General features: G+C 41.3%; 2 protein-coding genes across 3 annotated transcripts; both read right to left on the bottom strand.

Annotated features, from left to right (window-relative positions):
• Positions 1-6,124: 6,124 nt before the first annotated feature.
• On the bottom strand, positions 6,125-12,244 carry ywhae1 (tyrosine 3-monooxygenase/tryptophan 5-monooxygenase activation protein, epsilon polypeptide 1). Of its 2 annotated transcripts, none has more exons than XM_068745886.1 (6): positions 11,973-12,244; positions 9,534-9,733; positions 9,071-9,177; positions 8,058-8,264; positions 7,373-7,509; positions 6,125-6,635 (listed from the first exon to the last, which is right to left on the bottom strand). In XM_068745886.1, exons 1-6 carry the CDS (start codon positions 12,034-12,036, stop codon positions 6,589-6,591), a joined length of 762 nt encoding a protein of 253 aa, XP_068601987.1. In that variant the 5' UTR covers positions 12,037-12,244; the 3' UTR covers positions 6,125-6,588. The 2 variants fall into 2 exon arrangements, with proteins under 2 accessions (XP_068601987.1, XP_068601986.1); XM_068745885.1 differs by having other exon boundaries at positions 6,125-6,641; positions 11,973-12,239.
• A 3,858-nt stretch (positions 12,245-16,102) lies between these two features.
• crk (v-crk avian sarcoma virus CT10 oncogene homolog) lies at positions 16,103-19,702 on the bottom strand. The gene is made up of 3 exons (XM_068745882.1): positions 19,483-19,702; positions 18,411-18,997; positions 16,103-16,240 (listed from the first exon to the last, which is right to left on the bottom strand). The coding sequence occupies exons 1-3, from the start codon at positions 19,700-19,702 to the stop codon at positions 16,103-16,105; spliced, it is 945 nt and encodes a 314-aa protein (XP_068601983.1).
• Positions 19,703-23,074: the final 3,372 nt, after the last annotated feature.

The raw sequence follows: 23,074 nt of genomic DNA on the forward strand, positions 1-23,074 counted from the left end.
TAATGGAGTCACTTTATTAATTGGTTTCCAATCTCGCTTGCTAGATGCACCTTCTCATGTGAACTCAGGTAAATATTCCCATTTGTGCTGCTCTTAAACTGGATTGCACAGATCAATTCTATAAAAGTTCTACTTGTTAAAGCCAGTTTTTCATTGAAGTGAACTGTCAGCCTCATCCATCCATTTGAGATAACTATATTTAACGGTGAATTTTGACTTGTCTTTTCTCCATTACCTTTTACCTTGCTGGACCGTTACCTTCAAATAACACTTTAGCGGTCTATTTAACCATTACTTTGAACTTTAATCCATCATGCTAGTTAAACATCATTACGTTTAACCTTTTCACTATTTGTTCATAACCGTTTGTTTTTGTTACCTTTATAAATAGTTTTCTTTCATTGCTTTAAGATAATATTTGATTTTCAGATTTTTCTCTGTGCTTCTTGGCTAGTTTTCATCTTCAGTATCTTTTCCAGATTTGCTCAAATACTCTGCAGTCCTTCAGCGTATTCAACTGGTGCTGGTCGATTTCATTTTGTTGGTTCTTCTTAGCGTCTCGATGCCACTTTGTGTTTTTAATCTCGCAGAAACACACATAGAACCTGGGCCGCCCTGAACAGGGGTTCCTCCTGGACTCAGCATCCTGCTTTAGACATTCTCAGTACCCACCCAGTAGATTAAATGTGTATTTATATGACACACATCCACTTTCTCATAGCGGTGATCTTCCTGTCTCCAAGGACAACACAAACCATGGCCTTTGGTCAAACACACACACAAACAACCGCATAAAGGTGGTTTCCATGGCGATGGAGTATAATATGACGCTATAGTCACACTTTTGTATTCTGATGGCAGAACTGATGGATTTTTTTACTCCAATGGACAAAAACATGCAATATTTGGATAACCTTTGTGACCTCGTTGCTCAGCATTGTGTCTTCATTTGAGCATTTCATCACAGTCTCTGAAGAGAAATACGGTCAGGCCAAACAATGAAAGGCAAAATAAAAGACAGCTGTAAAGTCGAGTTTAAAAGCTCCTTCAGGGGTCGCAAGATAATGTAATGCTCTAAAGATTAATGGGATCAAAGGAGTCAAGTCATCTGCCGTTTGAAGAAAAAAATAACTTCTTCACAAGGAAAAGAAAATGAAACCGAGCTGGCTGCTTCTAACCGTCTCATTGCTACCACACAATTGACCACTCATCTCAGTGACCTTATCTCAGTGAGGAGGGGGCCTCTACCTCACCACAGAATTTCATCTGGATCGGACCCAGAATGACGTTAGGTAAATATATTACATTTTAACATTAAAAACTCCATTTACAGGTTCAAAAATCTGTTACAAATAGACATCAACTCCAACTCACTTTTACCTTTCATGGTTGGTGTATAAAGATACCAAGAACAGTTTAGAACCTTTTGGTGATGATCCAGATTCACCATGTGGACGGTGTACATCCAATCATGAGGGGAACGAGCTGCTCCGGAGGTCTGCGCTCTCTCAGTGTTTTTCAAGTTCATTTTTGTGTTTAGCCTAATTTGTGTTACCGGGAGAAGAACGAAGAGGAAGGTTTACACTATTGATTTATTTAACAATGAGAGACGCCACTATTTCATGTTATTATTTATTGCCTGCAACCCCCGAGTGAAGTCCAACCCGATTCACACAAAGCGGAAATACCCCGGCAAAGTTAATACCCCCCAATTTACTGCAAACTCATTTCTAGCACGACAACACACTGGGCTCCCCAGCGGCTCAGCAGGTCCAGGCCGGTGATACACTGACCCGGATGTTGGCGAGCCAGAACTCATGGATCACCTCCTGGTCTCCGACCCCCACTGTCAGCAGCCCCCCCATGACAACTGTTTCCCCCGTCACTGTCATCAGCTTGGTGTCGTTGGCGTCCACAGGAAGGCGCGGCGGGCTAGTTCCCCCTGAACAGCTGCGTCGGCGTGTGGGTAGCCCTGCTGGGCACGCAGCTGCACGTCTGCAGCGACGGTGCCCAGGTCCTCTCCTTCCCGGCGGCGCCGGTTGGCCGGCCGTTCCCCAAACCGCCTCTCTAGTGCAGTTGTCAAGTCCTGTTGGGCTAACGCGTTATTTTTGACAGCCCTAATTAGAACTTCTATTTACTTATTTAAGTAAATATACCGTAAATTCCGGACTATAGAGCGCACCGGTATATAAGCCGCAAGGTTCATAGCATGGGAAAAAAGTTGCGGCTTATAGTCCGGAATTTACGGTATTTACTCAGTACTGGTGATGTGATCAATACTTATTGCCCCCCACTGTACATCACAGGCTGCTGCTGAGAGAGGGGGTAAGTGAGTGGCATGCATCCTTTCACCTCTGACCCCTGGCATCAACAGGAAGCCTGCAGCCCTGAAAAACACCCACTCACTCAAACACAAGCACAGACTCTCACTCGCCGTAGCAGACCCTCCTCTTCCTCGCTCCACAGCAAGAAGACGTCCAATAATCATTAAAAGATAAGCACGCCATTTCTGCTGCTGTACATTTGCAGTGTAGCACAAGGGGAGGCAACCTTTGTATTTGTCTGTATTTTTTCATATTTTAGTTAATTTTAATGTTTTTTTAATTATTTAGAGGTAAAGCGATGAAAGCTACTGACCTGATCTCAACTTTGAGGAGTCTAAATGTTGATTACTTTAAATTGATGTCAGTAGTGTTCTGAAAACATTTGTTTGCTGCTTTCCTACCCAGATCCACATGTTTGGGTGAGATTGTGGAGACGCCGCTTCTTTATCTTGGTTTTCTATTGTGTTTGACGAGTATCTCTGAGGATTAATGGATGACAGGTCAAATACCAGGAGTTCCTTCATCAGGCTGCAGGACAAAGGAATCTCATATTACATTTCCATGTGTGTGAGTGTGTGTGTGTTATTGTGTGTTTCCTTCCCTTCAAGTATAATTCAGGATGAGAAGACGAAGGATGAGTCAGGAAACAACTCGGCAGTGGCAAAACATGCGTTTAAAAAACATCGTTTCACTTTATGCTCTATGCTTCAACAAAGACAACAGAATGGTCATTTTGAAATTTTGACACTTTGAGGGACAACTAATAGTTTAATAGTTTGTGCTCTATGACAACTTCAATGGAGGTAATCAATAACCTCTATCATAGAAGTGTATGAAAATCAACCAGGATCCAAAATGTATACATAAAAATGCCAAAATAGGCAAATTCTTGGCCGTGACCAAACCGATGCAATCACTTTCAATTTGACTTTATATGTTGTAGAATCAGCCAATTTAGTGAATTATTATTCACTTTAAATCAATGAGACATTAAGTTGAAGCCAGGACACTGTGTGACGTGATGAAGAGAGACTTCAGCACCTGACGGGCTCTCATTCTGCCTGCGTGTGCGTAACCGTGCACTCACGCAGTTACACTCAAACACTCAATGTCAAAGTAATTGTATGATAAGTGTATGTTTAAAGGGTGTGGCGCTGGACAGAGTAGTCCTGTAACCAGATCGGACCTGGGCTCGGTAGTGGTGCCTTAAAATAACCCTGGCTATTTAAAGCCATTCTCTCAGCAGCACAAAAGGAAGTTTATAATATTCCTTTGACGTTTAAAACTCTGGGTCGTACTCTGCAAACAGCAATCTTGCTCTGACAACAAAAAACTGCCAGTTTCCACAGGAGGGAAGCTTGAGGACGGGGGTTCGGCTGTAGGGGGTCAAACATCATGAATGGGACGCACAGCTGCTGCTATGCTATCTCACAGCACGGGCAGGGAAATATGGACATCGTCTTTGAGTGAGCGATGTCTTTCAGATTAGATGGAATTTGCTGCCCTCTGGAGGTTTCAGATTACAGCAGGATGTATACTGTAGCTACATGTCTAGTCCCGTAGTGTCAGTTTTTGTACCACTGACTGAGATCCTGCATCCTATCTTGAATAAGCAGACTCTCCTCTACTTGCATGTAGTGAAGAGTTCTGTCAGAATGTCTTCTACCAGGATCCAAAACCTTTTGATGTCATGTAATCAGTTAAATGGTACAACGCATCATTGCAACCTTCTTTTGCGTTTCAAGTATCGTTTCTTTATCTATGACTGCACTGTGTTTATACTGTTGATTCATCTAACTCTCCACCATCATCTGACATGTCACTATTTGAAACACCAAAGTGAGAAGCGCTCCAGTATTTCTTCTAGATTGTAACTCTAGCCACTAAAACTGTCAGAGATCTCAACTATTCAGTTTATATTATACCAGTTTATTATTTCAGGACTCGTCAGCTATTTGTCCATTGCATATACACTGAGTATTTTGTGGTACTTCACTGTCACCAGGAAATGCTTTATGTTTTTGGTGCTTCCACTCAGCTCGACATTAGCCTTAGTTTAACTTCATTTTACACACACAAATCAGTAGTTACTTTTTTTTAATGCTATAACCTGATTAATAAATTGATTACTTCACTGTCATTTATGACTAAAAAAAGATTCTAATTGGGATATACTTCCGTAACTATGACCTGCCAGTCACAGTCGGATGAACAGTGGACTGAGTTCTCACCAGTTCTAAAGAGCATCATAAAAATACCTGTTAGCGAAAGCTATGAGGTGATCAGTGGGAACGTGTCTGTTAACCTGACCCGCAGAGGGAACTAGAGGATCTGACTAGAGTCATCTGGTTACAGCTAATCTGTTCACACCACTTTAGTTACTTTTTATTTTCTACTGTTTTACATACCGTCCATCACTTCTGTTTCTCCATGTTGGACTGTTAGTTTCAATAACTATTACCGGTAATGTTATTATCAGACAAAAAAACCCAATTACATTAATAAAATATGTCTTCTTTAAAGGTCTGTTCAGTCTTTTTTGCATCAGGAAAAAAAAATAAAAAATAAAGACAAAACATTCAACAACATTCACATTATGGAAACAACAGTCCGTCATTACTGAGACATAAAAGTCAAGCCAGTCTGGAACATTTCAAGAGCGTTTAACACGTCTTCGAGTGCAGTTGCAAAAACCATCATAAGCTATGATGAAAGCGGCCCCTCATGAGGACCGCCCTGGGAACAGAAGACCAAGGGTCGCCTTCGCTGCTGGGGATGAGTTCATCACCAGCCTCAGCCTGAGATTAGACAAGAAGAGAACTGCTCGGATCAAGAAAAACCAGGACATCAGACCCGTGACCTGCGCTTTGGTCTGATGAAAAGGTGGATGGATGGTCTCTTCATGCATGTCCCCACTGTGAAGCATGGAGGTGTGTGTGTGTGTGTGTGGGGGGGGGGGGGGGTTAGCGTGTGACACTGTTGAAGACACACCGAACCAGCATGGCGACCACAGCATCATGCAGCAGCACCCCATCACATCCGGTTTACATGCAGTCGGACCGCCATTTATCTTTCACCCCCATGGAGTCTGTTCCTGACTTCTTCGGGGGTCTCGCCTTTCTATTGCCTCTCCATTGCACTCGTCACTTTCATTTACAATCACTTCTGCTTTCTAAAAAGACAGTTTGACAATCCTGAAGTTCAACAGATGGAGTCACACAGAATTAGAAATGTGTCAAGACCATTTGTAATGTTTAATTTAGGTTTTTATTGTTAATTCCATGCTGTTTTTCAATAAGAACAATACAGATTCCCTGTTTGCGGCTCCAGTCAGATATCCAGTAGTACAAATCAGCTCCAAGTTACACAGAATGATGCAAAGAAGAGAAGCAAAGCTAAGAAAGAAAACGTTAGTAAGAGGGGGACAGAGCAGAAAAGTATTTATTACAACATGCAAGCACTGATTATTTAGATTTCAGCGCTCTTTGGAGGTGTGGGGCCAAACAGAGACTTGACTTTTACACCTCCCACGTTTCAAATAAAACCAGGCACCGATAAATCAACCTTTAGAGATGCAATATGTTTTGCAGTTATAGTATGTCAGCAATAAGTACAGTACTAAAGTAACGACAGAAACTTAAAAACCAAATCAGTGGTGTAAAAGTTAAGCAATTCTCTGCCCCACATGGATGTCATATTACGCCAACATTCTCTGAAAACCTAAACTAATAAGGGCACTTGTAATTTTCCAAATTGCCCATTAAAAAAAGGTAAAATGATTCAATGACATCTCACGGAAAAACAAGATAATTTGCTCTTTTAATAGTCAACATTATCAGTAATAAAAGTTAATTTCTGTAATTACATTAAGAAAAGAAAATCTCAATACATCCAGCAACTGATAAAAATATTGAAGCAAAAAAAAACAAAAAAAAACACAATAATGAAAATAAAGAAAACAATTTCAAAACTGCTTGTACCAGGACAAAAGGGGGGAGGGGGGACATTCCAGGGACTCTTTCTTCAGCTTTCAAGCATTTGATTTCCCATCTCAATTAAGTGATATTTAGTTGAATGATGTGAGGGTTAATATAAAAATAAAAAAAGAAGAGGACAAATAATCTTGCTAACTCCCTATCCCTGCTGGGGCGGAAGAAAACGGGGAAAAGGAGAGGAAGGTGAATCACAGAAAGCAAAGAGTAGGCGCAGGGGGGAGGAGTGTGAGAAGGGGAGGGGAGGATCTCAAGTTGTTGGTGGCATCGTCTCACTGGGCCTCGTCTTCAACATCTTGCAGTACCTCTTTGTTCTGTTCTTCACCTGGTGGAGAGAAAACAGCATCAACGTTTGCTACCGTCATTCAGCTGTGCAGTTTTGGAAAGTCAATGAACGCAAACATATTTCAAATAATAACTGTTAATTTGCTTTGAAAATATTCTTACAAGAGTGGCACATGCATTTTGAGGGACAACGTGGGTTGCCTTTTTCAAATTGGAATCTGCAATGCCCTAATTAAGGTCTAGAAACAAGAGAAAGGATAGATATCCTGAACACTAAATGTCGTCTCGGTGTTGGAAGCCGAGTGAAATGTATTGTGTCTCGTTATTTTTCTCAAGAACGGTGATGACGAAACGAACAGAGGTGAAGAAAGTGCGTGGACAGCGTTGAAAATTAACTCATTAAGATCAATTTCAGCTTTTTACAGAAATCCTGACCATCAAAAACTGCCTTTTCCTTTTGCATCCATGAAGACAACACCTTGGTCATCGTGGTTTTTGGGCGGATACAACTCGGGGATTGTTAGAGACTTAAGCAAGATGGAATCCAGCAGATTTTGAGCAGTCCTATAGACGATTGCTGCTGTTACTCCTCGAATGATGGCATGTCACACAATGTAGTGACAAATATACAATCATTAGTCACATGTATGGATTACTTTGTCCTGCAAAAAACAAAAGTGTATCGAGCTCTGACAAACATTGCAGATAAAGTTGAATTGGACTACAATAGGCTAGATAAGAGTTAAGAATGTGGGAGCCGTGCTATCTTACCCTCTCCCTGCATATCTGAAGTCCATAGTGTCAGGTTGTCACGTAACAACTGCATGATAAGTGTAGAGTCCTTGTAACTGTCTTCATTCAGGGAGTCCAGTTCTGCGATGGCGTCATCAAACGCAGCCTTTGCCAACCTGAGAAGTAGTTAGCAAACTCGAGTAGGAGTGTGGTGCACATCACATTAACACCATATATTACTACAAATTATACATACATATTGATAGAATATATTAGAGCTGGACGATATATCAAATATACTGGATGTATCGCGGGTTGCTCCACATGAGATGTATGAAATGAACGAAATCGCGAGTATCGAGTACAAATTGTTCACATAAATGTTTTAACACATCGGTACGTCATTTTCTTTGGAGCGTCGCTCCCTCGCTCTCTCCTGCTGCACCTCTCCTGGCGACCAGCAAGAACAAAGAGTACCTCTAACAATGAAGTAAGGCTCTATAGTTTCAGTCTCATGATTCACAATGACCAAAGCAGGGCAAAAGGTAGTTAGTTACTTAGTTACAGTGTTCTTGTCACCTTAGAGGATTGAGAGCTGGTACCTTGGTTAGTTAGTCAGGACTCACACAACCCTGATCAGTATTCAAACACAATCACGTTTGTGCCAGAGCTATGCAACCACAAGATTATAATACACGTCCAGACAAACTGCAGCGAGACTAACCTGCAAGCGCGGTCAGACGAGCTGAGGATCTCGTAGTAGAAGACGGAGAAGTTGAGGGCGAGGCCAAGTCGAATGGGGTGTGTGGGACACAGATCCAACGCGGCTAGATCGGTCGCAGCTTTGTAAGCCAAAAGGCTATTCTCTGCTGCCTCCTTTCTGTTGTTACCAGTGGCAAACTCAGCCAGATACCTATGGTAGTCACCCTTCCTGAAAGGGTGGAAAAAACAAGTCCTCTCAAAATTCACTCTGACAATTACAGTGTTATTGTGGATGAATTTCTGTTATGGGATGTTATGGTAGAGTTAGATTTGAAATTAATATTCCTAAAACTGTTCCATTTGTTAAATGCTATAAAGGTTCCTCCAGTCCTGTAAATGTTCCATATTTAAACCCCAGGATCATGTCAAACACATAAGCACAAACGATTAGGGGTCTAACGGTACGCTAAAATTTAATTTCGGCTCGGTTTGATTTCCTGAGGTGCTCGGTTTAAAAATGCAAACAATAGAATTTGTATAAATAAATAAAAGCGACCCATTTGGGTGATATTTCAAATAAATTAGACAGATTTTTGAAACTATTGTATTGTAACAATTTAAAAATCTTAATAAAATTATTAATAAGTTAAAACTGTAAACTTTGAACACTTTGAGCAGCAACAGCCTGTATATGACAGATGCTACTGCTACTACTACTAGTACTACTAACTTGCACGCCCGTGATCTTCCAGTGCACCTCCCAGTCAGGGAACAGTGTCCGACACTCAGAGGTGTCCATGCGGAAACTCGCACAGGACTTGAGTTCCGCACGGAGCGCTTAAATCACGCTAGTATTAAATGTAATGAGAAAATATGCAGAAAATTGAAACGGTAGGCAAGTAGACCGAACCGAACATGCAGAACCGTTACGTGAACCGTTACAACCCGACAAACAATTGTCATTACTTTGCCTAGGAACCAGATAGAGTTAATTTGTCTATGTATTAATTAACATTCAGAGCACAGTGCTCTTACATTTTGTTGTAGAAAACCTTAGATTCTCCAGAAGTGGCACAACAGAGTAGGTGCTTATCCAGCACCTCCAGAATGTCATTACAGATGGACTTCAGCTCATCCTCAACCTGCCAAACAAAATGAACAATAGAAACACATCTTCAGTCGTTGAATTTAGATTACATTTCCCCCCCTGGATGCCTATGCCAATCCAAGTTTGTCACCTGCCACTGTGCACAAGAGGAAGCGTAGAACTTCCAACTGCAGCCAAACCAGAAACCAGACATCGAGGACTTACAAATATAAATGTTTCGGTAACCTTATTCTGGATGTTATCTACCCTTCTATGGAAATATATATACATACACAAACACATGGTTATATGTATCCATCTATCTTTGTCTAGAACATATTTGGGACACTGAACCCAGGTTGTGTCTAAATACAAATAAGCTTATTAATGAGGTGACATCGACTGCCTCACCTTTTGCCTGTATTCTCGGGTCATCTTCATCTTCTCTTCTCCACCCTTGCTCTCGTCCCTCTGCTCAATACTGCTGATTATCCTCCAGGAGGCTCTCCGAGCTCCGATCACGTTCTTGTAAGCCACCGATAGGAGATTCCGCTCCTCAACTGTGAGCTCTACATCCATGCTTGCCACATTCTTCATGGAACCCACCATCTCTGTTGAGGAGACACATATAACACGCCTGTAAAAACTCCGCAGCGGAAACTTTGACATCATTGGGAAAACACCAAATGATTACTCAAGGATGTGTACATTTCACTGAGGTCTGCTTTGTCAGTGAGAACCAATAACATAACAGATCAAGGATATGATGACAGCACACACCTGCAATGTTCCAATCCTATTTGATTGAAAATAAACATAACTTGTGCAGCAGGTTACACTGCAGTCCCGTTTTGAGCCTCTCACCAAAAATAAAGTGCACAGCAGTATTTTGCTTCTACAAACGAAAGGAAATGACAAGGTTTGAGGTAGCTACAACAAATAACCATACTTTCGGGTGCCGTTATCAACGACACCGACATGGTCATGGCGGATAAGAATAGCGACAGAATGAGATCACTGACAGCCCTGCCGATGGCTCCGCCCCCTGCTGTAGTGAAAGCGAGCGTCTGTTTAGCTTGGCTGGACATGTAGATGAGAAAAGACTTTGCCTGTCTGGTGAAAAATCAGAAGTGCTTTAGTTCATCAAAATAAAAACTGCCATTAATGTACAATGACCTGCACCATGTTAATTCGTGTTACTCATTGATTGATGAACATGTTACACACGCTGCACTATTTTCTGTGGAATATTTTTGGTCATTTTTTATTTTTGCACTACACTAAAGAAAACCTAAAACCATGGACACCTTATTGGTGATTTAGGTTGTGTTGTATCGGCAGGTCAGGCTTTTTAAATCGGTGCCTCCCTAGATAATAATAATAATAATAATAATAATAATAATAATAATAATGCATTGATTTTATATCGCGCTTTTCTAGATACTCAAAGACGCTTTACATGGTATGTGCATTATTCATTCACTCCATACTTGGCAAGATGACAGGGGCGAGGCTGCCAATCTGAGCCATCAGTCCTCCTGACCCCACCGACATTCACTCGCTCACTACATTCACACAGGCAATGTGGGTGAAGTGTCTTGCCTAAGGACACAACAACAGTGTACACATGTGCACGAGCCTGGAATCGAACCGCCAACCTCTCGATCATAGGACAACCCTCTCATGACAGGTTAGGAACGTTAAGCAAAGTAGCCCAGTATGGCTTGACTTCAAAAAACCTTTTTAGAACGACAAATTTGCAACATGCAAATTGTGCCCAGACCAAAAAAAAGGTTGCAGATCCAAACAAGCACGTACACATATATATATATATATATAAAACTTTTCTGAATCATTATTTATAAATAAGGAACAGATTCTGAGAAATGTAATCAGGCTACAGGACAGCAACTTCTCCCTTCCGAGTGTAACGCTGCTCAGATGAAAGCATGATGGAACGTCACCGACTCCTGCTAATGAAGCCCTCCAGGAATTAATCTAGTTAACGTTTGATAATCACAATATCACATTTAATTTGATTACATTCCAGTAATTTACCATCTATCCAGTCAATCACACGTCACCCAATAAATACACTCGGTCCAAATTCCGTGAATGAGTCATAGCACATTCACTTTGTGTTACTGGGCAAGGCATGTATCGGTGGCAAAGGCAGAGGTCTAAAAACAGCCTCTAATGATATGATAGTCTTACAGAGTGTTCCAGAGAGGAAGAGGGCGTCATCTTCACCAATCGATCCGCAGAGCCTGCTTTCAGCAGAATACCCCCCCCCCCCCCAGTGAACAACTGCCCTCCCAAGCCACTGACTGTTAACACGCAGCAGGCTCAAAGTGGCTCCCGCCGCAGTCGTACTCAAAGGCGGTTAGTAACACAATTCAGCAAACGCTTCACACATTAGCTAGCTGCAGAGACAGCAGCATGACACGGCATTATTCTGAGAGCGGCCCCAGCGTTAGCCGAGAGGACTAGCATGGTGCAGGGGAGGTAACCCCTGACAGCTCACGCTCCAATAATCCGCCATTTTGTTGTAGCACCTTCGCTAACGTTAGCCACTTTTCGTCACATTCTCACAACTTTAGAAACGACAGCGAATCCCTGGAACTAGCTTTTGATTGATACGGAAGTAGTTTCTCCCCCAAAAAGGAACAATTATCATGCCAACTAAAAAGGTAGCTGTGGCAGCATCGTCTGCTCTCTTGGTAGCCATAGCTAATATTAAGCTAACTGCTAGCTGAATGATTCTCAGTTACCGTCGGCTAGTTAGCTATTAGAGAGCAACCCTGCGGCTAATATGCCCCATTCCGAACAAGCCCTCTGCGTGTAGCTTACCGTCATATCTCTCTGCCTGCTCGGCAAGTTTTGCCTGATAAACGAGGTCTTCTCGCTCCCCCATTGTGTAGTGAGACGCAGGTACGGCGACGCGAACGAGGAACTCAAACGCTAATTCTTCGGCGAAAGACTGTCAGGTCTGGCTGGTTCCTCGAAATCAAGCGGGTCGATGAGTGCTGTTCCGCCCCACCGGCAGCTCGTGTGCTGGGATGTAGTAAAGATGGCGACTACCCTCATCCGCGTCGAGCAGAGACACACGACACGAGTCACCAGCTCTGACACGACCCCCGGGTGGTCGCTGTGTTTGTGCAGAGACAGCAAGCACTTCTGTACGTTTCATTTGGTATGATAGTTTGTTAATTACGAGTAAATGCATTTTGTTACGTTGATAAAAAAAATAAATAGAAAAAATCTGCAGTGTTGATTGATAGTCTTTCAATAGTAGAAGATCTGTGAGAGGATATTCAAAGTATTTAAAATAACTATTAAAATATTTAAATGTGAGATGACATCACACACAGACCACCCTAACATTAACTTTTCAGGAATTAATACTTACGTTTTCAATTGACTCCAAAATAATAAGCCAAGTACAACGACAGCAGAGAATCACAGGTATTACTGGCAATAAACTACTACTACTATTAAATTTGAGGGGAGGGGTGGAGCACAAGAAATTACATTTCAAGTTTTTATAATTGTAACACTGTAATTTTAAATAACTCTGACAAAAATGCATTACTCAGGATCCCCCACTGTAGGAGTATCTAATGAAGGCTTCAAATGTCATTTAAATTGTCCCTATTTGCTGTTTTTGTTAACTTTGTCACGTTTCAAAATAAAGAAAGTATAAAATTCCCAGAATTTTAACGGAAACCTCTCCAGTCCATAGGAAATATGTACATTTATATAATATTGAGTTTGAATTATGTCCCAGAAATTATCTGAGAAAACCACCAGAAAAAAATCCATATCTAACTTGTAACCATGAAAATAAAATAAAAAATGACCAGAAACTAGGGATTAAAATGTGCAATGGTTGCGAAACAATGAGGAAGCTTTCCAATTCACAAGACTGTTTCCACTCTCATACAAAAGTCCATACATCAAACAAATCATTTGTCGTGGGTGACTTTATTTACTAGCATAGTAACACATTACATACTACAGAAAATAAACAGGTATTTTCAATTGTCTTCAAAGAATAGTGTTATAATAAAATGGCACATTTTCATATCATCACAATTTCTGCTGGAATTTTCCACCCCTTCCTTTTAGTGAAAAGGAAATGAATGACTTATGCAGAGCTACTTAACAAAAAAGCATCTTGATGGTCTCATTGTTAACAAATGTATACAAATATTTGTCCATGTGCAGCACGAATGGCAAAGAAGCTTGATTTGATTAAAAGCACACAGGTTAAAAAAATGGACTGTGTCAAAAGCTGGCAGTGAACACACTTCAACTAATAAGATGTTTCCAAGTAGTCAGTCTTTTTAAATTGTCAAAATTTAAACGTCGGTTTGGAAAATGAAATGTGCAACGATTCCCGAACTGGTCAGGCAAAGCTACAATGCCATGAAAACAATCTGTGGAACCGACCAAGGATAATTTAAAAACCTTAATGAAGAAAAAAAAATCAAATCCATCAACTTTAATATCTCAAGCACTGGCAAAATCAAGTCTCCACTCGGAACTAATGTCTGTGAATGAAGACAGTGCCACCTACAGGTGGGACGGTGCACTGTACAACAACTCAAAGGATGCCTCTTATAAGAGCAAGATCTGACTGCTTAAATTCTAAGCATTGAACATGGTCTACGTTACATACCCAGCCTACTTCAATACAAACCAGTCTGCTTTGATACATGAAAGTGATGATTGTCAGATGTAAAAAAAAAAGATCAATTCAACCTCAACAGGAGACAATCTTGTTGTCTGAGTCCTTGGCAGTATCGACATCGTGGTAGGTCAAGGCTAACAATAATATTAAAATGTCATGCTGGCTGGTGCATCATGAAAGGACAAGGTTTGGAATAAAAGTAGTTCAGAATTAATTTCTGGGAATACAAAGAAAGCAGGCAGGTAAGTCCAGAGGATTAAAAGAACAAAAGGTTCAAGGTCACAACAAGGTCATTAAAATGGAGAAATTGAAGGGCAGGTACCCAGTCATACCATTTTCTTCTCTTTGACAATGCTGATCAATTGTGAGCATGGAGCACTCTGCTTTGTTAAGGTATAATCAGAGCTTTCTGCAGAATGAATTCTAATGCGAGAGGAGAGTACGATCTAACATGGTGGACAGTCTACATTCACGCCGTTCAACTTCATTCATGTACATCGATGCAAGAGAACATGAAGACTTGTGAGGGTCAGGATCCAACAGATGACCCCTCACGGAGTCCGTTTACCCACTCCGACCCATCACTGCCTCCCAAAATGCAGCAGTAAAAAGTTCATCAAAACAGTTTGTTCCGCACAAAATCAACATGGAAACAACAAATTAAACAAAAGACAATACTTTAGCATGTAATGATGATCACATAGTACATAATTACACAACAATATGTCCTTCTCTTCCTTACAAAAGACTACTTGGTGGTTCTTTGTCATAGTAGGTGGGTGGATAGGGCTGATGGGGCAAGGTGGCAGGTGAGATGCTGAATGTAGTGTCTTTATTTTTGTATCTAACAGCCTTGGCGTTCATCAGGTTCATAGCTGCGGCCTGCACATGAAGATGCTCACAACTGCTGGTCTCAACCCAGTTGTGTTAATCACCATGACACTGTACACCTCCATTTGACTCGTCTTTTCCTTTTTCTCTCTGACAAAATGTTGCAACTGTATCTAAGCATCCCTGCTACTCCCTTTCACAGCCGTGGCTCACGCTGACCTAATGCTGTGAAGGTCTTGTGGAAGTTTTCACAACATGTTAGAATGGTGTATTAGTCAGCACTCCCATGTCTTTGAGTGATTAGCATATCGAGAAGATAGGTTTGGGATAATGTAGCAATAAATAACGCTGCCACGGCATGTCTAAGTGATGTCTGAGCATTTTGTCAGTGTGAATCAAACCGATCAGACCAGCAGGGAAATGTGCTGATTTGCTTTCATAAGATAAATAATATTGATACAATTCTCTCATAGCTCGCTAAATGAAAAGCTACCACCAGGAAGTTCTAGCTTAGCTTATTATAAAGGCTCGGAGGGGCTAGCTAGCCTTTAGCTTTCCACCTTGTTTCCCTACCAGCAAGAGACTGAAATGGAAACTATCATCTCCCAAAATGACAGGCTGAAAAGATCATGCTTTATTTATGTGCATGCAACTCAAGATTTAGTTTACCCAGTTTCTGCATACAGTAATGTGCATAAAACTGAATGGTATTTTAAACAAGGGTTTTTGCATGGGTTAATCATAAAAGCTACTTTAGTTAGTAAACTTAAAAAAAGGAAGTAGATTGTTTTACCTTTTCATAAATATAGACCAGCTTTTTGCCTCTGCATCAAGCGCAAGTTATTTCAAGCTAATCTAAACAGCTACTGGTGGTAGCTTTGCACTTACAGTAGAGATTTGAGAGAAGTTCGAATTATGTCAACTGACTCAAAACAAAAACAATAATCAAAAATTGATTGTATTGCTCCTTTTGTAAATGCTTGTAAAAATGTCAACCTGTTGACAAAATGTTAAACAAGACAAATCACACGAAGTGTCATAACTCTTCCACACGTCACGGTAATCACAGCTGACATGACCCTACGATGCTGGAACAACGGTGACGAGTGAGTGAAGATCAGCCGTTATCTACCGTCTCCAACACAGGAAGAGGACGTGGCCGAATCGTGGGGAGAAATCTCCTGCGGAGTGGATTTCGATAATGAGCCACAGTGAGGACAATGGGAGAAGCTAAGATTGGGATAATGTGGGAACAGGATGTTCAATTTACAGTATTGTAGACCACATGACCCATTTTTATGTCCATCATTCAGGTAGAGCAGAGGGTGATAGATTGGGTGTGCATTATGATGACCTGAATGTATTGTTCCCAGTCATTCTATGTAACTGTACTTGGCGGTCGTGGGTGAGGAAGGGTCCAACATTAGCGTCCGGGTTGTGACTCGGCTGTCCGCTCTCAGCTGAGTTCATCTTCGGCGTTGTGCTGGTCCAGGAGTTTGACGTGTGTGAAGGGGAAATGGCCCCGTTTGCCGTTACATTCACCCTCCCACTGGCCGTTCACGTTTATTTTGGTCACCCTCACCATGTCTCCCACCTGTAGCGGGAGGAGAGACAAAAAATCTTATTAAAGAGTATAATGACTTTCAAATCCTTTTACTGCCAGGAAAAGCTGAAACACATAAAACAAATTACATGTCTGATAATGATTTAACAACTTCAGATATTTATCAATTAAAAAAGGCAAATATCCACTGAATCCATATTCCCAAAGATGAGGAACTACTGCTCTTTTCTGTTTCACATCGCTGCAAACTATCTTAGGATTTAAGAATAACATTTGGAGCAGCAATTTGAAAACAGGACCCTGATTTATGGGAATTAATAAATCATTAACAGATTCAAGAAAATGAAAGAAACAACTTTGCATCCCTCCTTTTTGGATGGTGGCAAGCGTGTCTACAGTTGACCTGGACAGGAAGAGGAGTGGCTGTTCCTGTGTCATTGAACCTGAGCAAACAAGAACTAAACGACTGTTCCAAAGTTCAAGTCAACGCGAGTGAAGACTAAATAGGCAGGAGTTACATGGATGGGCTCATATTCTTAGTGTGATAACTTGTTGCCATTGACGCCAACCCTTCTTGTGTTAATGTGGGGAAATATTTTTATTGTTCTAAGAAACCCCTCCTCCTCCTCCAAAAATATCTATCTCCCAAGTTCTCTTTCTCCCCAACCAGTCAAAGCCCACTTTGAGTCTCTGATCTGTTCACGTTTTCTGCTCGTCGTGTAAATCAGTGGTTTGTCTAACAACACGACATGCAAATACAATTTTAAGGCTACTATTACAAGTTCTTGTTTATGTGGCTAATATTTCAGGTTTTCCAAAATCCACTTTTCAGTTTGAAAAGTGGATTTCGTGCCACATTAGCTCATATTTACATCCCTTAAGGTTCCTCTTGTGCTGGGAAAGTACCTAGTCTGAAGTAAGACTTTATAAATGTGTTAAAAACTCCGTTCTAGGAACTATGATTGTGCACACAATACAGTGGGGGTTCGTTAAATATACAAAAATGTTGTTGCAACACTAATGAGTGGCTGAAGTGTGAATGTAAAGATTCAATTATCTTTAAAAATCTGGCCACTACACTGGCTGTGTGAACAGCTTACTACACAAGCTTTGAAAAACTGGAACAGAAAGAGACAACTTGCTGTTGTATCTTGTGCCAACAATGAGGCGATATACGCGTCAACGCATCATAGCCTGAAAAATCACAGATGAGGTCTAACCGACGTCGGTAGATATCAAAGGAGGTCAAGGTAGATGCAATTGTTAAGATACAGCTGCAACAGAATGACACATTATTTTTCATTTATTTCATTCAAGGAAGATTGATCTTTGTGGCAAGCAGGCTTTCTGAAGACAGCAAGACAAGGAAACAAGAGCTAATAATTAACTTTGCAGTGGCACCTTGCTGAGTCACCTCACCAACGACAGCAGACTCGATCAGTTCAAAGCATGAAGAGTCGAACACAGGTAGAAGAGGCAGAAACAAACTCATACGAAGGATCTGTCTGTCATTAGCTGACACATGAGCTGGAGAAAACAAACCCAACCAGCAGACTTATGTTTTTACATCCATCCAGCCATCTTCTTTATCTATTCTAGACAAAAATCAAAAGAAGGGTAGAGCTTTGAGGAGTCCAATGATGGATCGGTATTGGTATCACTGGTTCAACAGGGCACGAGAAACATACTCTTGAAAAGTGTGTAGCCGAGTCTCACTCCTGGCTCAGCTTGACTCCTGACTTCACAGAGACCAGAGGAAACGGTCCTGTTCCCAAACACAAGCCATTTCCTTCGCTCAACGACCTGCTCCGTGGGAGCCCCGCTCGAGCTTCCGGACAGTCAAAAAGCCCAGCCGCCATGTGAGACAGCTTGGTGAAATACTTGAATAAACTATGTAAAAAAATCTACTGGTAAGGTCTTATCCTGAAAGATGACACCTGATGTTTACTAAAAAAAATAGTAAAAAAACAAAAGCAAAAAAACAACTACCGTGGGTTATCTGGAAAACTACACCTCTGTCTAGAACTACATATTCTGGTATCGATTCCTCGCCCCACCTGCTTCATTCACAGTGGAATACACAATTACAAGTACAACTAACGGGATCGGTGCTAAATTATTATTCCCTGTCTGCTTTTCTCCTGGCACACATTAAAAGTGGGCTTGGAGTCAAAAACACAACAAACATGTCCATATTTACCTCTAAGGCCAGGGCAGTCTTGTCGTAGGCATTGGGCACCCTCTTTTGTATGGCCCTAGCATAGACCGGTCCATTCTGGAGATTTGGGAGGGGGGTGGGTTGAGCATACTGGCTGGGGTCTCCAAGTAGTGGAGTCCCAGATTGGGCTGCAGAACTGTCAGAGTTCCCCAGCACCCCTATGCTTCCCTGTGGACCCCCAGGAACACCAGGACCCGCCACTGAGCTTGGGGATGCCGGTCGGTACTTCTCCACATATGGCACAGGGATCATACCTGCTCGGCCTTCAGAGTTCTGGGCATTCCACCACTGCTCCTCGGGCTTCTCAAGAACTCTCAGAATATCGCTCTTCCTGAATGGGAGATCCTCTTCATCATTCCCAGGGAAATCGAAAAGTGCTCGGACATACTCATCTTCCAGGCGCGGTGGAGGTCCACCAGGGCCCACATTAATGAAGGAGGTGTGTTTGGACTTGTTGATGGGTTCTATCAAAGTGGTGGTGTCCAAGTAGTGGATTTTATAAAACTCTAGCAAAGCAGGGAGAGCATCAAACTCTTGGTCACCAATACGGAATCTTGGGTGGGTCAAACCTGTTGGGAAAAAATGACAGGGTTTGATGTGGAACAAAGGAGCCAGACATCAAATGTGACAGATCCTATTTATAAAATGAAGCATGGAGATTGCAATTCCCTTTATTTTGTTCCTTTCCATTGAAGACACATGATAAAACAAGTATTTTCCTTTTGTTCTTTTTTTTTTTACAAATAAAAATAACAGGTTCAGATCAAAGTCTATCAAAATTGGCTGTGCGTCCAACTATTGGTGATGTCCAACTGTTTCAGGGTGAGATGGCAGTTAAGCTTGTGAGCTTGTGTTGAGACGATCTGTGCTTCATCTCTCATTTAATCACGTTTAGATTGAACCAAAACACAGTCAGATTGCCGCGCACGTCGTCTTCGTCACACTTGGGAACGCAAAAAGCACTACTGCGCATCTCTTTTGGTGCAAGTCATGCAAGAACGGTCACATCAGCATCTCCGTATGCCGAGGCCCCCCCCAAACCCCGTTATCTTACCTGGACCGGATTGCCGGTTGTTGCTGATGCTGTTAATGATGTAATGTGAGACTTTGGAGTTCTCCGATACCGACAGAACGTAGTCGCCGGGGCTGGTGATGGAGTCCCGGACCAGAAACACGCCGTGCCTCTGCCCCTGTAAAAGCGCGACAGCCTCCTGTCTGCTCAGCCGGCCCCAGTACCAGCTGCCACGGTCATCCGCGTCAAAATTTCCGGCCATTGTAACCACTCCAAAGCCGAGGCTTCACCAGGCCTTTCCTTCTCTCCCTCCCGTTTTCCGCAAGCAAAGCCTTCAACTCATACAGAAACTTTAGCGCCTAGAGCACGTTTAGTAAAAAGGCGACATCCGCAGTTAGCCGTTCGGACATGAATTCACCAGCAGAGAACCACAACCGGAAACAAAATGGACTTCTGTTTGGTGTACGTCCGGTGGTGAATTCTCACGACCAAACAGTGCGTTATAAAAAGAGACAATTTCAGCTAAAATATATCGTCAGATAACAACTAACTTCAAAAACTGAAATGGCGGATACGTAAAAAAAAAAAAAACACTCACCGGATATGATGTCATAATTACGTGCACGAAACGCCACAGCGTCAAACTTGTCAGAATCAAAAACGGGAACCAAATCTTCCGTTAATAGCGTTACAATATTACTTTCAAGCATTTCATTATCACATAAAAACGGAACAATTAAACTTCATGAACCACATTTTTTTTAGAATTGTGTCCTTTACCATGAAATGCTTTATTATGTATTTTCTTTTTCAAAAACTTACATTGTAAAATCTTTATTTTGGAGATTAAGTGAGCAAATTGTTTTTCCTGTTCAATGTTTAACTTGACGAACAACCTTCGGGTCAGTTTTTTTGAGAAATCCAATTTTTTTTTTTTTTTGTCATTATTACTCTAGATCAGTAATAATGAACACGTACAACATTAACACATACATTTGCCGTTTTGTTCCATAAGGAGGGCAAACAAATACATCTAGACCAAGGCTCGGAAACCTTTTTCATGAGACTTGCCACTTTACAATATACAAGACCAACGTGCCAACACTTCTTCAATAAAATCACTTGTAAATTATCTGTTTTTACAGTTTTTTGCAGTATTTAAACATGTTCACTTCACAAACAAGTGCCTTAGTTGATCGGGATAACGACATTGCTCAGACAGAAAGCAGGGCTCTATCTGACACGCTGAGTCCATAGATGAAACATGAGGCCGTTACTGCAGTTGTCGGTGTTTATTTTACCCTAGTAGCTTTTGAAATATCGTCACTCCACCTCACCCTCTCTCTGTATCAAGCAAACGGTAATCACTCTTGCAATCACTCGGCAACACCCATACACCAACACACACACACGCACACAACTCCACCCACACATACATGCAGCCACAACCACTACCCAAAGTGAAAAGTGAGATAACAAATTCCTGCCTCTGCATCCCGGCCCCTAATTATTATAACATGATAATTACCTAACAATAGTAGTAACATGAAAAATTTCAATGCAAATACACCAAAACAAAAAGGTTGAACATTTTATCTCTCCCCCCTCTATCTCTCTAGCTCTCTCTTTTTTTTTTTTTTTACAGATATAATAGTTCTGTTTCAATGTCCTTGAAACAAGCAGACTCGTCAGGTGTCTTCAAGCGTTCGGTCTTTGTCACAAGTCATATTCAAAGTCAAGTCATGTCAAAAACAAGTAATCCAATCGGATGTCTTCAGCTTCCTGAAGGAGACCCAACTTGGTGACAGGCCTGTCCAGACAGTTTGTCTTGGTCTTGGCTTACCGAACAAGTCCTCTTGTATCTTGAACAACCTCGACGACTTTCCCCATAACCCAAGGGACGCGGGGTGCAGAGTCATCCACAGCAAGTACAATGTCTCCTGGAACAAAGTTACGTTTGTTCTTGTTCCATTTTTGGCGTTCATGAAGCTGTGGTAGATATTCCTTTGTCCATCTTTTCCAGAACGTCTACGCACAGCGTACACGTCGTCTCTTTGGAAAACACCAGTCTGATCTTTTTCTTATGCGGATGATATATGCCATGGTTACACACCAGATCTTCTACAGCATATGTGTCAAACTCAAGGCCCGGGGGCCAATGTGGCCCGCCACGTCATTTTTTGTGGCCCGCAAGAGCTTCGTGCAGACATTTGTTTTTGTAAAATGCTGAAAAGTAAAAGTGAATCAGAGTTGATGTGTATTTGTAACTGATTTTTAATCTGTAAATGGGGTTTTAATGTTAAAATTAAATATTTGTTGCTGACTCCATTCTGGATCCGACCCAGATGATATTCAGTGGTGAGATAGAGCCCCCCCCCCTACATGACTGTGTTAAATTCCCTAAATATCGGTCAGTAATCAATGGAGATATTGAAGAACAAATTACAGACAGACGCCGGCGATTACATAACCTCGGCGGATATTTTTACAGCAGTAAGGTATCGATATATTTTTAGAACTATGCAATTGCATATGTAATATTAATAATTTAATTAAGTATGTAGTAGTAAATACAGTTATTTAGCAGCATGTTAAGGAGTAGTTACATTTTATTTACATTACATTACGTTTAGTTACATTTACAACTGGCCCTTTGAGGGCAACCATAATGCTGATGTGGCCCCCGGAGAAAATGAGTTTGACACCCCTGCTCTACAGGCACCTTTTTGGCATAACCACTGGACATGATGTCGTCCATAAAGGTAGTGTAATCTGCGTGGAATAAGGCATCCTTTTGGAACCTTCTTTTCAAACTCAATGTGCGTTGCTCTACTAGCTTGCGGTTGTCCGGCATGTTCACCTTTCCTTATTTAGAGGTAAACTGATGGTGTAGTGACCATCCACCATCTTAACAGCGCCTTTCACCACTTCCCTAAACATGCCATCCTCTCTTGATGGACCCAGTTGCTCTTCATGGCTGCATTCAGGGAAGTCGGGTTGAAACTGCTGCTTCCATAGTTCATCCAATTTCACCACAGAGATGCGGTTAAGAGCGACACTGGGATGTTCCAAGTCTGCTTCACCAAACAGCATTCAATGACAATAAAAGCTCATCTTAAATTTTAAATTTAAAAAAAATCATTGCTATATGGAGCGCTCTCAAATATCATGGCTACAATCAACAGCATCACTTCCGTTACCACTGAGCAGCGATTCAATGGCAGCCATATTCCATACAAGGAGGGTTGAAATAACTAGATTGAAGAGGACGTGCTGTCCTGGGCAACGATGAATATTGTTTTCACAATTATGGTATGAATATGCAAACTGATTACACAGAGTGGTTTCATTTATTACTGTAGTGTTTGCGTAACACTTTGTGTAGCCCCTATCGATAGTACGTTATAGGGGCATTCATAGTATGTAACATTATATATATATAATGTTGAAAAAAGTTAATTGGGTTTAAATGGTTGTTTGTCTTAGTTTTAGTGGATCAGTAGCTAAATGTAAATTATATGAATTTATTTCATTGACTTCTTCTTTTGAGTAAGAGACTTGATTGTTTTCTTTGTATCTCTAATTTTTCCCACATTTATTTTACTTTGCATTTATTATTTCATACTCATAAAAT

This window comes from Brachionichthys hirsutus, chromosome 11 (genome assembly GCF_040956055.1).
Source record: "Brachionichthys hirsutus isolate HB-005 chromosome 11, CSIRO-AGI_Bhir_v1, whole genome shotgun sequence".
NCBI lineage: Eukaryota > Metazoa > Chordata > Actinopteri > Lophiiformes > Brachionichthyidae > Brachionichthys > Brachionichthys hirsutus.